General features: G+C 44.1%; 1 protein-coding gene and 1 non-coding gene across 6 annotated transcripts in view; one reads left to right on the forward strand and one right to left on the reverse strand.

Annotated features, from left to right (window-relative positions):
- LOC130850429 (uncharacterized) overlaps positions 1 to 16,204 on the forward strand; it is a 59,622-nt gene that overhangs the window by 37,320 nt on the left and 6,098 nt on the right. For 3 of the 5 annotated variants that reach the window (XM_057729978.1, XM_057729979.1, XM_057729980.1), the window contains 2 exons: positions 6,511 to 6,664; positions 10,984 to 11,576. The exons of 1 other annotated variant lie outside the window; for it this stretch is intronic. In XM_057729978.1, the coding sequence (XP_057585961.1) occupies positions 6,600 to 6,664; positions 10,984 to 11,521 (603 nt within the window). In that variant the 5' untranslated portion in view covers positions 6,511 to 6,599 and the 3' untranslated portion in view covers positions 11,522 to 11,576. Of the gene's footprint in view, positions 1 to 6,510; positions 6,665 to 10,983; positions 11,577 to 16,204 lie in introns of those variants that run through there. One more of the 5 variants, XR_009052885.1, reaches the window with a different exon arrangement.
- Positions 10,704 to 10,825, reverse strand: LOC130850633 (small nucleolar RNA SNORA26). Its single transcript, XR_009052992.1, has one exon. It is a non-coding gene; the product is annotated as a small nucleolar RNA SNORA26 (small nucleolar RNA).

The raw sequence follows: 16,204 nt of genomic DNA on the forward strand, positions 1-16,204 counted from the left end.
GGGAACTGAGAGTGAAGTTTTGACTGTGTTAAAGCAGAGACACCTATGAAACACCTAAATGGAGACAACAAATAAGTATGAATACATGTGTTCAGAGGTCAGTGGAGGAATCAGGGCTGGAGATAGATTTGGGAATCACTGACACCTAGATACTATTTAAAGCCACCTGGCCTGGATTAGGACACTGGTGGGGATTACTATGCAGACAGAGAGGAGTAGGGCACCTAGAACCAGCCCCAGAACACTCCATCATTTAGAGACGGAGCAAAGGAGCTGGCCAAGGAGAGTCCCTAGTGGAGCAGGAGAAAAGCCAGGAGAGTGTGTATTAGGGATCTCCAGAGAATGGAACCAGTAGCAGCTGATAGGAAAATATATAAATTCATTCATTCATATACACACACAGAGACTTATTAAAAGAAATCGGTTCACATGATTATGAGCCTTGCAAGGTCTGGAGGGTGAGTCAGCAAACTGGAAACGCAGGAGAGCTGATCGTTTACTTCCAGTCTGACCCCAAAGGAGAACCAGGAGAACCAGGAGAACTGACGTGCGGTTCCATCTGAGGACCAGTAGGCTCAAGATCCAGGAAGAGCTGGTGTTTTAGTTCAAGTGTTAAAGGCAAGAAAAAAGCTGATGTCCCAGTTTTGAAGGTAGTCAGGCAGGAAGAATCTTCTTACTCATGGGAGAGTCAGCCTTTTTTGTCTTCAACTGATTGGGTAAAGCCCACCCACATTAGAGAAATCTCCTCTACTGAGTCTACCAGTTTACATGTTAATCTTATCCAAAACGCCCTCACAGAAACACCTAGAATGTTTGACCAAATATCTGGGCACCCCGTGGCCAAGTCAAGGTGACATAAAATTAACCATCAAAGTGATGACTGAAGGAAGAAGGTGTTGGGAAAGAGGGAGTGGCCAGTTATTAAGAATGGTACTGAGAACATATACACAATGGAATACTACTCAGCCATGAAAAAGAAATAATGCCATTTGCAGCAACGCGGATGGGCCTGGAGATGATCATACTAAGTGAAGTAAGTCAAACAGAGAAAGACAAATACCATGTGCTATCACTTATATGTGGAATCTAAAATACGACACAAATGAACCTACCTACGAAACAGAAACAGACCCACAAACATAGAGAACAGACTTGTGGTTGCCAAGGGGAAGGGATGAATTGGGAGTCTGGGATTAGCAGGTGCAAACTTATACAAGATACATAAAAAACAAGATCCTACTGTATAGCACAGGAACTATATATATCCTGTGATAAACCATAATGGAAAAGAATATGAAAAAGAATATATATGTATAACTGAATCACTCTGCTATGTAGCAGAAATTAACACATTGTAAATCAACTATACTTCAACAAAATTAAAAAAAAGAAACCCATATTTTATAATAACTGTAAATGGAAAGCAACCTCTCAAAATTGTATAAAAATTAAAAATAAAATAAAAATAGAAGAAAGGAAAAAAGAATGGTTCTGAGAGACCTGTTAAGCACCTAGTAGGGGACTTATGTGGCAGTCCAGTGGTGAAGACTCTGTGCTTCCACTACAGGGCGCACGGATTCAATCGCTGGTTGGGGAACTAAGGACTCCACATGCTGTGTGGCAGCAGCCAATAACAAAAAAAATCCCCCAAAACAAAGAACCTAGTAGGACCACTGATTTGGCAAGATGGACATAATCAGTGCCTCAATGAAAACAATCACATTGGTGGACACAAGCTTCAATGCAAGAATGTGAGGTGCAGCCGTTGACAGGTTCCAGGGCACTTTATCGAAACAGGGAAGGCAGAGTGCAGGTATCAGAAGGGGTAGGTTGGTGAGAAGACAGATGACAGGCTGCTTATCTAATTGCTTCTACTTCTCAATGAAGTAGAAGGCAAGGCCATCAGATATAAATGTGTATGTGTGTGGGAGGGGAGCATAAGACTACACTAAGTCCCCTATGTATGAACCTTCAAGTTGCAAACTTTCAAAGATTCTCACGCGAGTTGTTAGTTCTCGTGTCTGGCGTACATTGTCAAGTACATGCATCCTCTACAAATGGTTGTGCTTTTGTGTACTTTACGGTACAGTACTGTTGCTGTGCAGCACGAGGAGCTTACTGATGAAGACCTGATGGAATCCGAGGCCCAGAGAAAGGACGGAGAGAGACAAGAGGAAGAAGTATCTGAAGAACCGAAGAGATTCATGATGCAGGAAATGGCAAGGGGATTTTCTTTATTTGAGGAGGCACTGTTAGTTTTGGAGGCACAGGACCTGAACATAGAATGGTACACAAAGGTTGCAGTAGCTGTTCAGAATGCAATCCAGTGCTACCGTGTCATCTATGCCGAGAAAAAAAAGAGCTACGCAGACAACGCTGGATCTTTTTTTCAAGAGGGAGGATAGAATTGAAGCCAGCAAGGAACCGGAACCTGTGCCATCCAAGTCAGGTGTGAGTGAAACTGCAGCTTGTCCTCCGTCTCCTACTGCTGACGATCCTTCAGCTCTACCACCTCCCACCTCCTCTCCCTCCTCCAGTCAGGAACTCTTCTTGCCTGTTCACTCGATGCCAGCCCCTGTATGCCAGCTGTTGTACTGCACTAGTGGACTTTACAAAGTACTGTACTGTAAGATGAAAAATGTTTTATTTTTTGTTTGTTTTTTATGTATTATTTGTGTGAAAAGTAGTATAAACCTATTACAGTACAGTACCGTATAGCTGATTGTGTTAGATGGGTACCTCGGCTAACTTCGTTGGACTCATGAACAAATTGGACGTACCAATGAACGTGCTCTCAGAAAAGAACTTGTTTGTATGTAGGGGACTCACTGTATTCTGAGGAAAAAGAAGACAAAGTGTGACAGTCATTTAGGAGAGAGAGTAGAGATCATAGAATTGTCAGGCAATGCTAAGTGCCAATTCTGGATTTGTGATTGTGAACTTAAAGGGAGACCTGGCAGCACAGTTAGGTATCATGACAAATAGAAATTATAATGGAATAATCATAGTTCAGGCCACACAAAAATGGAGTTGGGTGGCCACTGAGGACCTCGTCTCAGACACATCTCTCCAATCACTGAAAACTTGAACTTTCTATAAACTATACCTAACCCAAGGGCACCAGCCATTTTTAAACCGTCGGCTAGCTGCAAATTTATCTCAAGGTTGTTCCCCCTTGTAACTATGCAACCATTTCAGACCCCAGTCAAGCACCCTTACTTCCTGCCAGCTCCAATTATAATTCTTGATAAGCAAGTTATGTAACAACTGTAACCTTGCAGTTTTTGCCTTGATAAGCCTCCCCTATTTTGTAGTCTGGCGGAACACAATTCAAGTGCTTCTTGAAGCTGTCTCCCATCTGAATTTTATTTGTAGATTAAGGTGTTAAAATCATTTATCATTGTAACAAATATCATTCAGAGGATTACTCTTAATTCTAACAGAATTGATTACAATGGCCCTTGTTCTCTGGCATCTTTCATTGAGGCTTGGTGAATGTTGATAAATAAATGAATTGCTAAAACATCTGAGAAGTCTTTCGAGTTGGCTAACAGATAATTCCTTTTGCCAACCAATGTATCTTGTGCTCCATCTGTTACAAAAAGATGGAAAGAGGGTATCTATCCTACAAAATAATTTAAGATCCAAATATCAAAAATGTGTCCATTATTAATAATTTTTTTCATTATTAATAATTTTGAAACTATTTTCTATAACTTTTCATGCCATACAAACTTTACATAAGGAAGCAGAAAAGGTGCATATCCTTTAACCCAATATTATGTGGCTAAGCACACCTTGAAATCACTCACACCAGTTGACAGAATAAGACTTTATCCTTCCAATAGACATTTCCTAACATTGCAATTACTGCACTCTCATTTCACAACTTTCCCTCCTAACTTTGTTAGAACTTAACGGTGTGAAATAAGGGCTGAATAAGCAGATGTGCATACACACATAAGGTTTCTAATGTACCCGAGTACTTGAAAAGGGAAACAAAGTAAGCCATGATCAGAACTCCAAAATGGTATATAATCAACTTTATTCATAAATTTTTGGAAATTTACATCTCACAACGACATTGCTGAAGTTTAAACCTGCTACTCATATTGGCTGTACGTGAACGCAATCTTACATTTAGTTAAGCAATGCCCAAGGTCAGCTTTACATGCATTACTTAATCCTCACAACCCTCTTCATGGGGATTCAACAAATATGCCTTGTCTTTGTGAAGCTGACAGTCTACCAGCGAACAGACAATAGGTATACAAATACGTTTATAATCTAGTCCGTCTCAAACCTCTTTAAAAGTGACGCTTGAGCACTGAATTCCAAGAGTCAGTGGCTATCAGTCTTCCCCTGAAAGGAAATTTGTTAACAATAAGCTTTTTATATCATTGTTTTTGTCCAAAAGGCCACCAAGAAAGCAGTGGTGTCCTATGTACCCTTTACTATTTTCTCAGATTGTGTCAAGAATTAATGGTTTCTCTAGTTTCAGTGGAAGAGTTTAACTACAGTTTGCACACACAGGAAAGGAACAGATAGAGGACTTCTGCTCAGGAGCCCTCTTACTTTACTATGCCCTGCACCGCTGGGACAGTTTTCATTTCTCACCTTCTCCTGACACCAACATTCCTATGAATAATAAACCCACCTCTAAGGATGTACCCAGAATACTGTTCGTTTTTGGCGTAACTTAAAATAACTTTTGAAATAATTCTCTACGTGAATAAGTTGTTAACCTTCTATAATGTTCATTAATTTGTTTATATTCAACTTTAAAGAAGGGGGTGGAGATCGCACTGCCCACCCCCATTATAGATAATACATAGGTAATCCCTTCCATTAGCTTCAGACTTACCCTTCCTTAGTCATCTCTCAGTTGTCTTTTTTGCAAAGTTGAGTAAGTATACATATGTCTACACACAGGCAGACCTTGTTTTATTATTTCCCTTTATTGCACTTCGCAGATACTGTGTATTTTACAAATCGGAGGTTCGTGGAAACCCTGTGTGGAGCAAGTCTGTTGGCTCCATCTTTCCAACAGCATTTGCTCACTTCGCATCTGTCACATTTTGGTTAACTCTCGCAATATTTCAAACTTTTTCATTATTACTATTATATTTGCTATTGTGATCTGTGAAGTTACTATTGAAAAAAAGACTGACTTGAAGGCTCACATGATGGTTAGCATTTTTCAGCAAGAAACTATTTTAAATTAAGGGATGTGCATTGTGTGTGTGTTTTTGTTGGGTTTTTTTTTTTTTGGTGCATTGTTTTTTTAGACACATTGCTACCACACACTTAACAGACTACAGTACAGTGCACACATAACTTTTACATGCACAGGGAAACCAAAAATTTTGTGCAACTCCCTCTACTGTGGTGACCTGGAACCAAACCCACAATATCTCTGAGGAATGCCTGTGCATTTTTTCTTCTTTCCTCTGCTTCATGAAAGGTTGCACGCTAGATACCAGCTCTGCATCTTGCTTAGTTTCAGTAATGGTATAGCCTTTTTTTTTTTTTTCTTTTTCTTTTTTGGCCATGCTGCCTGGCATGTGGGACCTTAGTTCCCGGACCAGGGATCGAACCCGCACCGCCTGCATTGGAAGTGTAGAGTCTCAACACTGGACTGCCAGGGAAGTCCCAGTAATGGTATAATCTTTAGCAAGTTACCTACCCTTTGAATTTATTCATCTGTAAAACAGGAAGAACACTGTGTGAGAATTAAATGGAAAAATGTAAGGACAGGAAGGACAGAGTGACGTGCAATATGATAAATGCTACTCGGTCCCTCCAGACCCTCTCACTGCCGCTGCCCATAGTGGTGAGATGGCTACAAATCATACCAGACAAACGCCCCTTTAGACTGCAGATGGAATGCCCAAAGGAAATCAGGAGTAGAGCAGATCATCCCAGATTAAATGGTCTATAGCTTTCTCTCTAAGAGAAATAAAGTTCTCAGTCAATTATTAAACCCAGTTTGAGACAAATTTAAAAGGATTTCCACGGAGCCTGGGTACATGTACACTGGATTCTTTCTCCTTCAAACAAAATCAAGGTTTCTAAGTTCCCTTATGTATCTGAACACATTCTCTGGTGTATCCAGAAAAGTCTAGAAAGTGTTACTGGGAGGAAAACTTTCTTTACCAATTTAGGCTGAAGTCCTTGGGGGCCTGTGAATTAACAGAAAGATTAACAGAAGCACAGATTATTACACACGCATGCAAGAGCACACTATAAGGAGTAAGGATTTACACACCAGCTTAATAGGATGGGGGTGGAGGTGGGGGTGGGGAAAGGCATTAAGGCCTCAGTGGGAAAGTATGGAAGGTTCTCCCAGGACGTATTCACACAATTCCTTGGCACATCCTGATGCCAAGCCAGGCTCCCTACAGAAAGCTCCCTCAGAGAGGGCTTGGGGCAGCTGAATTCTACTCATCAAAGGGAAGTTCAGAGAAGGTTTTTTGTGGTTTTTTTTTTTTCTTCTTTTTTTTCCTGCAGCTGCTGTTTGTTCAGATGTTCTCAGTTTAGATAGAACATTATGCCATTTTGGTGGGGTTAGTCCCTTCACTTCCCTGTTATAACCTGTCATGAAGTTTCATAAGCAAGGAGCTGAGGAGATTGCTGTGGAGAGACTTGGATTACAAGTCGGGAGGTAAGAGATCTTCGAACAAAAACACAGATAACAAGGATGAATACACATAAAAGAGTAAATCCCAACACGTAGCCCCATCTTTCACTGAACCAGTCTCTTATTCTCGAGAAGAGGTCAGTCCAATAAATCAACGATGCTTCATGCATTTTACGTCGGATCTCAAGCCGTTCTTGCAAACGGTTCAAAGCATCCCATGATTCTTTTGATTTATTTACATACAAGCAGTATTGTCTGCCAATGATGGCACACTGTGTACCCTGCTGGGCAGCCTGTGTAGCCAGGAGACGGCGATGTCGGAGCACAGAGGTGAAACTGCTAACCCCTGATGGACGTGCTTTCAAAGTCTGCGGGGTGCTAGCGAATCCTTGTTCCATTACTTTGGAAATGTTCAGAATTGCTTCTTCTAGATCAGAAGTTGTCAAACTTGGGGAAAGGATCCTTATTGAATCAATATTGTGATACCTGAGTGGCTTGCCTACGATGTTTGATCGGATGTGTCTACCTGGTGCTACTTTATGCCTGAAGGAGCCCAGGTTTGTAATCCGGCTAGCATTTAAAGTGGGATACCTAGTGAGGGAAGGTGCCAGGTAGCCAAGTCCACATCGCCCTGACCATTTAGGTGGGAACCGTTTATACACCTTATTGCCACATAAAATAAACAGACCAGAGGTGTTCACAGACAAGGTCAGAGTGGAACCTGTGACCCACCAGGTTGGAGTTCGGTGTCCATGGCGGTCTTTGTTGTTAGTTGTGTTGGCATCTGTACATCTCCATTTCCCATGTGCCTCTGTCAGTTTGTAAGAGCAAAACAGGTTGCGAAATATCTGGTAGAGGAGACCTTCAGTTTGGTTTTGGCAGCTATAGAGATACGTGTCATTACCTGACCAGGTCATTCCAGAATTCTGGTCAACCCACTTGTAGCCTGGGGTATCAGGCAGACCAACCAGGGGAACAGCTGAGCTGTTCCAGGTCCCATTTGTGTGGCCTGCAGACCAGGAATACTGTCCAGTGACGAGGCAAACATTTGTATCATCATCATAAGTCTTGAACGCATTTACAACATCTATGGAGGGTCTGAAGGTGCCAACTGTGGAATCAAACCATAGTGTTTGATTACAGTATTGTTTTGGTATGTTACCCAGGAAGGGTCCAGTGCCGTTTTTATTTTCAATGCAAAGAGAAAACTTTCCCTCCAGTAGCCTCACCTGAGTGAAGGACAGGCCTTGAGCTTCCATGGGGGATCCCCAATGCCAAGTCACTCTGCCGCAGGAGGAAGTAGAGTGCCTCTCATATATCCACTGTCCAGCATGGGTCCACCAGGCGCTTGCACTGGCAGGAACAAAACCTAGCTCAGGTTCTTGTGCATTATTTAGACGATGACATAACCAGCAATTAGACTGATTAGTTAAGGTGGCCAGGGTCTGGAAGATTGGTGTGAGTGGATGTTGGGGCCGTGCTAAAGTTGTTGAAAAAGCAGTAAGAATTAGCTGAAGCAACACATAGTTTGAAAGGGAGCCCATAGTGGGGGAAAAGAGGGAGGATAGGTTTAGACAAGCAACCTCTAGTCAATCTTTCTGTTAACTGTTTAAATTTCTAGGTCAGAGAATTTTGCAGGTCAGGCAGAGGAGAGGTTTCAAAAGAAGATAAATAGAGCCAAAATTCTTGATCTGAGATCTTGGGTAAAGCCGCCTACTTCATGGTGTCGTCTGCTTCTGGAGCCTGAGTAAGCTCTAGAAATCCTCAATTTGAGGTCACTCATAGGGATGGACTTCTAATTGTCCTGGGGGGTGATGATCTGGATTTAGTTTGGTATCTCATGTGAATCCAGGAGGACTTTTATTCTGATGACAGTGTAGATGGTTAGCAGTACTTCCTAAGGCCTCTCCCAGCAAGGTGACAATGGATGTTTTCTTCTAAAAATGTTGATTTATACTCATCTCCTGGAAGAAAGGGATGGCAAGGCCTGTCAGTGAAGACCATGCCTTTTTTCACCTGTTGATGATATGCACCAAGTACAGTTCTTGTATGTAACTAGTCAGAGCACTGAATTGTTAACTCGAGTCCCCACGATGCTCGCCCAATCCGGGAATGGAAGGTTTAGAGATGCCAGCTGGCAACGGGGTGACTAAAAACGATTTCAAAAGGGGTCTATTTGGAGTATTCTGGATCTGCATAAGGGCCAGGGAAAATGCTTTTAGCCAAATAAGTCTAGTTTCTGGATAGATTTTTTTTCCCCTAGCATTCTTTTTCATGTCTACATTTTAATGTCTTCCTTCCCCTGAGGATCAGGGATGGTAAGGAGTATGAAATTGTAACGAATATCTTCTCAGAGTCTTTGTGAGCAAGTGATTTGTTTCTGCTGTAAAGTGTCAAACTAGAGGTTACCAGTGGGGAGGTGGAGGAATAGGGGTGGAGAAGTGGAAGGTACGAACTAGTGGGTGTACAGTAGGCTACAAGGATGTATTGTACAACATGGAAATATAGCCAATATTTTGCAATAGCTGTAAATGGAGTGTAACCTTAAAAATTATATGACAAATTTAAAAATTAAAAAAAAGAGTTCCTTGGTCAGATTCAGTTCATAAAGGAATAATCTAAGTTATTAGTCTGTTACAACTGCTGTGGCATCAGTATGTCCAGTTGGATAGCACAGACCACCCACTAAACATGCAGACAATAACCAAAGAGTGAAAGGGGCCTAAGGCTGGAGGTAAATCTATAAAGTCCACCTGGAGGGCCATGAAGGACAGTGTGGGTCTTGGAGGACTCGCTGGCATACATTGGTTACCTCCAGAAACTTGGTAAGATTTACAGGTGGTACACTGGGAAAGCATTTGCAGGAAGTACTTGCAGAGGTCAAGAACCTGTGGAACTGCCAAACTGTGCTAACAGCATGACAGACTCTAAAGGCTTGTCTAGTTGGTATAAACAGCTGTCACCTTCCCTTTTGCCAATGTAGCAGCCCTAGGAAGAGCTATGAGTTTTGCAGCTTAGGCTGATTTTCTAGCGGGCAGTATGCAGCAAGTGTTTCCTGTGGGATAGCTTCCCGGAAAATTTTGTTTACAAGAGCCATCACATAAAAGAGCATGTCTGGCTTGCTAAAGGACGTGTCCAAGAGGTCTTCTTGTGGTTTAGAAATCATCTTGATGGTTGTAAGGTAACCGAGTAGAATGGCTCTTCATCATGAGGGAGGGGTTTAAGAGTATTAGAGGTGCACGATGATGGAGGGATTAGTTAATGCGCCTGCTCATAGGTGGTCTGTCATGGAGTAGAGAGGTGTTGTGTTTCATGGACTTGTAGGAGCTGACACAGCATAGGGAACAAAAAGGTGAAAAGGGGAAACTTGTGTAAGGCTACTGGCTTTGTTAATCAGGGTAGCAGCCAAGTTCATGTACACAGGCACAGGGGCATGTCTGATGCCACAGGGTCCAACTGACATGAGAACTATTCTATGGGATGTATCTGAAAGGGAAAAGGTCCTGGAATACCTGCATCTAACCCACTCTTTTCATGGTAATCTAGGTGGGCAGGTTTATCAAAATTGAGTAATCTGAGGGCTAGGGGTGGACAATGTGAATTTCAGTGTTTCAGTAAAGGATTCTGTGGGCATATCTGGGATCGAGGCATATAAAGGTGTGGCTGGGACAGCAAAGTTGGTAATCCACTGGCGGCAAGAGCCGGCTGCCCATGAAGATTTGCCTAATTGTTCACCTCTGGGAGAGGGATGGACAAAACTGAGTCCAAGCATGTGGGGTGAGGTTTTGCATACCCTGAGATATCTCATGGCCTGAGGAGGTAACTTGTTTCTACTCAGTGAAGTGTGACTCTGGAGGTTTTATGACCTTTGTCTGCTGGTGCATTTAGATGTTCTCAATTTATAGCCTTTATGTCATTCTAGTGGGTTGTTCCTGCCTTCAATGACAAATACCAACACTTGTACTACCGATGCTAGGTTAAGTCTGAATTCATCGCTTCTGCTCTGAGCTGTGTAAAACTATCACAAAGGTGCTCACAATGAAAGGAAATAGTCTTCTGGCTCAGCTGTGACTCCAGACAGGATCCACAGAGGAGTTCTACAGTCTCTTCTCTGGGTTTTATGGAGACTTTCTTTACCCTTCTGTGTTAGCCTCTTAAGGCACTGCGTCAACCTTAAAAGGGCACAGGAAAGGGCGACTTGGGTTTTTCACAGGTTTCTCTACGACTTCCTGCACGCCTCTCTCGTCAACATCCGTGGACCTCAGCAGTTTCTTTAACCGAGTCTGAAAACCCACTAGAAGCAACTGCTCTGCTTCTGAAAGTCCGTTTCCTTTAATGTTAAGGGAGAGCCGGATTCGAGCCTTTGCACCAAACACGTGCTTGGGAACCCTGCGGGCGCCACTGACTCAGGCCCGGGTCACTTCACTTCACTCAAGAAAGGGGGCATACCTGCGCTTACAGCTCAGGCCGCTGCACCCGCAGTCGTGGGAGACAGGCTCCCCAGGCCCGCCGTCGCTCCGAGACCCGCTGTTACCGCCGCAGGCTGGGGTTCGCTGCAAAGTAGCCGCGGCTGCGCCCTGGGGAAGCAAAGCGCAAACGTGTGGCCGCGCCCGGGCCTGCCCGCCGGGAAGCCTCCGGACGGCTGGGCGCAGCGCGTGTGGCTCGCGCGGCCCCGGGACGGGCACGGCCTTCCGCTCCCCGCTCCCCCTCCCCAGGCCGCCGAGAGCTGCTCTACCCCTGCGCTCCGGCGGCCGGGAGCAGCGGAGCTCCGGGCGGGCAAAGCTCGAGGGGACGGGGGGCAAGCCCAGCCCCACCCGGGCCCGCGGACCGGCCGGGCGCCCTCCCCGCCGCAAGAGGCCAAGAGACCGGAGACCAGGGTAACACTCACCGCCCAACTCCGTGCGACAAAGAGACCCACGACCCGCGGAGACCCAGCAGGTGCCGCGGGACCGGGAGGCGGGCTGCGGGGCGGGCAGCCAATCACCGGGACAGTTGGGGAGGGGGCGTGGCGGGAGGAGGGCTGAGGGGCGGGGCGGGAGGAGGGCCCGGGGGCAGGCAACCAATCCCAGGGAGGTTTGGGAGCGGGGCGGGGAGGAGAGGGCGCTGTGGCGGGAGAACTAGCTGACTGCGCGCGGAGAGTGGTTTTCGGGGCCTCCGGGACTCAGCGCGCGGGAACCGGATGTATCTGGCGCCTCCCCAGGCCTTAGCCCTCATGGATCTGGTTCTCCCAGGGCAACGTGCCTTCCACAAGGAGCTCTCCTAGCCAGGCCTTCGGCTTTACCCACTCCTCAGGTCAGTGCCTGGGCCAGGGCTCCCGGTTACACGACCCCCTAGAATGCTGAGCTGCTTGTTCCTGTGCCACATTTTATCTTGAGTGCCTACTATGTGCCATGCACCCTTCTCGTCCTTAAAAGAGCGAAACAAGGGCCTTTGACATTCTAGTGGAGAACAACAACAACAACAAGTCAAGATGTAAAAACACGTCTTAGGGTAATAAGTGAGAAAGAGAAAAACCTAAGTATTTATTACAAGTATTACAATTTATTACAACTTCGAAAACTAAAGATAGACAATAGTCTTTTCTGTGAACAGATGCCCCTTCCGACACTAAGAAACAAAGAAGCAAAACTTATCATGACTGGTATACTGTGCTGCTTTGGAAAATATGTTTCACTGTAGCAATGACTAATTACGATGAAAGGCTCTTTACCGGAAGTGATAGCTGGGTGGTGCCCTGCACACCCCAGCAGCGTCCTATTTGGACCCATACTTGATAATGCAGTGGGGACCAAGATGGACAAGGACAATGGCCCTGGGCTGTGGGACACATGTTCCACAGTCCTGGTGGCAGTCACTAGTGAGAGGATGCTCAGGAAGGAGGCTAATTGTCATGGAGATGGGATAATGCACTTCGCACCCTTCAGATTCCCAGGCTTCCTCTCCCAGGCCGGAATAGGCCTGCAGCCTGCTTTATCCTTCCCAGTGTTCTGCCAGCAGGGGGGAACCCTTCCCCCCAGAGCAGCACCAATCCCACTGCTCTGGTCTGGGCTCCAGTCCCATTGGCCTCCTCAGCCCTCCTCAGGCTGTTCGTTTTTCATCACCTGCCTCTTCAAATTTCTCTCTCTTTTGCTTCTCAGTCTGGCTCAAGAAATGGGTGTAACCACTATTCAAACTGCCCTTTGCTTATGCTGATTCACTGCCCCATTTGTAACTGTGTTTATTTCGTGGATGTCTCTTTTCCTCCCTCTCCCTTGTAAATTAAATTACATTTTATTTTCCCCAAGCTATTTTTACTTTCTAAAATATGTCTGGTACCTCATAAGCTGGTACAAGAGGGTAAAGCAATTATATTCCAATAAAAAGCTTAAAAAAATAAAAAATAAATACGTCCCTCTTCACAGTATAGCTGAGTAAAGCCAGGAGTGAGGGGAACAGTGATTGTGAAATAAAGTGGAAGGAGAGAAATGCTCAGCCCTTGGAAGCAATTGCCTGATGTTGCGGTGTGTATATTCATTTATAGAACTCATATGTATTGAGAACTACCATACGTCAAGCCCTGTGGTCAACCTCCTTGAGGTAAGTAGATAGTAAGAAAAAAAACAAATAAACCAAGCAACAGAACAAAATGTGGACCTTGCCCGTGTGGAACTTGTAGTCTAGTGGGTAAAACACATTAATACAAGAATCATATTTTTTATTATTGTTATTTATTTATTTTGGCTGCACCTGGTCTTAGTTGCAGCACGCAGGATCTTTTAGTTCTGGCATGTGGGATCTCGTTCCCAGACCAGGGATCAAACCTGGGCTTCCTGCATTGGGAGCACAGAGTCTTACCCACTGGAACACCAGGGAAGTCCCAAGAATCACATTTTTAAAAGGTGAAAGTACCGCTTAAGAGCTAAGATGGAGGTCAGAGACTTAGCTGTGAGGTTGAGGAAGGGATGGTTAAGCACAAAATTGAAGATGAGTTTATGAGGAGCTTGGAGGTTTCAGTTCCACATAGAGGGAAGAGCACGTGCAGAGTGTGGGCACCAGAAAGGAGCTCACGCGTTCATGGAAATGAAGGAAGGCTGCTATGACTTCTGCACAAAAAGCCAAAGGATGGGGATGGAGAGAGATGCAGGATAAGGCATGATATAAACTGGGCTGTGGGGGTAGGGGGTTGGGGTGAGGTTAGGGATGGAGTTGTTGGGAGATGCTGGTGGCTGCCAGACCCAAAATTGCCCGTATGTGATGCTCGTTAATAATGTGTTGTATACGTGCATGTCAGTACCTTGTTGATGTTTGCAAGGTTGGCATGTGTTCAGGCCAGCACGTTAAAGATAAAAAGAGCTAACCTTTATTGCCACTCACGAAATCCTCTGAACTCCTTTAACGGCTCTGCACAGATTATCTTATCGACTCCTCTCAGCTACCTACCGGGTACAAAATTTCTCCTTTTGTACCAGAGGATCCACATATTGCTAATATTTTGTGAGAGCTGTTCTCCTGCTGCTCTAATAGTTTAGGTGGCTGGTAAACATATTAGGAATTGTAAGCACACCCAAACAGGGTAGCAGCTAGTGGGTCAAGTTCCTCCCCAATACGTGTACACAAACACAGCCTTAGGGAAGGAAACTGAAATAATAGCTGCAATGGCCAGATGGTGGACACAGGATGGCAGCATGGAATTCTCAGTTTCTGTAACTCTGAAGGTGCTTCTCCCTAAAAGTGATTGTGGAATTGCCATTAGAACTCTGAACAAGTCTCGAATTATGTCGATAGCCATGTTAGTAGTTGCATGTTGACCAGCTGAACTGAACAATGGTACTTGCTGTCCTATAACATTTGATTATATTGGATTTTAAATATTGCTTTTTCTTTAAAAAAAAAAAAGTGCTCTTAAAATAATGACATGTTATCCATGAGAAGTAGAATATTGCCTGCCATGTCAGTAAACAAAGGATGTCAGTCATCAGTGATTGCAGCCACAGCCAAAGGTGAGCTGGTGAGCCCCGAGGGAACTCTGGAAGGAAAAGAATACCTGCCATCTAGCAGCCATCCGACTGCAGCTGCTACCTACAGTGAGCCCTGAGGAAACACGGGATGTGAAAACACAGGATACTGGCCCCGGATAACTGAGGTGCATATCAAAGGAATGAGTTCAGTGAGCCCAGACTCTTGCAAATTCCCATACATAGAAAAGCACTACAGGGACCTCCCTGGTGGCACAGTGGTTAATAATCCACCTGTCAATGCAGGGGACACGGGTTCGATCCCTGCTCCGGGGAGATCCCACATGCGGCGGAGCAACTCACCCTGTGCGCCACGACTACTCAGCCTGAGTGCCACAACTACTGAAGCTGGCGTGCCTAGAGCCCACGCCCAGCAACAAGAGAAGCCACAGCAATGAGAAGCCAGTGCACCGCAAAATAGACTAGCCCCCCGCTCTCCATAACAAGAGAAAGCCCGTGCACAGCAACGAAGACCCAACACAATGAATAAAAATAATAAATTAATTAATTTAAAAAAAAGAAAAGCACTACATTCCTTAACTTGTGATGTCTGGTTTTCTATAATTAAAAATAATTTATTGACATTCAGACTACCTGCCTTTTGTTGCAAAACTCCTATATCCTGGCTCCCCCCTCACCTCCTGGGAACAATTCTCTCAGGGTTACTTGAGATGCTGCTTCCCAGGCTTGAAGTCCTAAAAATTTCCTCTGAATAATATATAACTCTTAACTTTTAAGTTGTGAATATATTTTTTTAGTCGACATCCATTATGCTTAGCATCTCATGTACTCTATCAAAGTACTATATAAATTATATTTGGCCATTTAAACTAATTAGCATAAGGTATCCAATTGAAAGCACAGCCCAAATGGACTATTTAATTCTTTTAAAGAAAATGGGAGTGAAGAGCTAGACCTGCTTCTTCAGTAACACAATTTTAATGAGACTGCTTCAGATAAGTCCTATTCTACATCAGAAAATGAACACAAATCCCTCCAGCTTCTATTTCTGGCTCTACCACAGGCTTTGCTATTATATCTAGAGCAAGATGGAACCTGCTACTTTTTTTCCATTTGCAAAATGTAGGCAATGCTTTTAGCCTTTTTCACAGGAGGAGTAGGATTAATGAGAGCAACAAATGCGCTTGACCTGTTTTGTAACTGCAAATGCCTTTTTATTGCCATATTTTCATGAAAAATGAAAATCTGCTGGATTTTTTTTCTGACGAGTTAATATTTGGCTAAAACTTTAAAGTCTGGAATATGTACTTTATCAGCTGCTTTTTAAAATTCCAGTATCCAAATTTAAACAAAAGGAGAATAAGATAAATCTTTCAAGTGATAATCAAAACAGGAAGGAAGTGAAAGGATTGCCTTATAAATTGAGGTCTCTTTGCTTTTTCAAAACTTATTTTCAGTAAGATTAGTAAGAGTGTCTGAAATACACTATTAAAGCCATGTTGAATGAGGCTTGCTTGCTGGAAAAAGTCATGCCAAAAGTAAGCTGTCATGTCAGGATATGGTGTCCATGTGTTTACATGCCAAGCCAGTTGAGAAGTTTGTGATAATG

The sequence above is a fragment of the Hippopotamus amphibius genome, chromosome 3 (assembly GCF_030028045.1).
Source record: "Hippopotamus amphibius kiboko isolate mHipAmp2 chromosome 3, mHipAmp2.hap2, whole genome shotgun sequence".
In the NCBI taxonomy this organism is placed as follows: Eukaryota; Metazoa; Chordata; class Mammalia; order Artiodactyla; family Hippopotamidae; genus Hippopotamus; species Hippopotamus amphibius.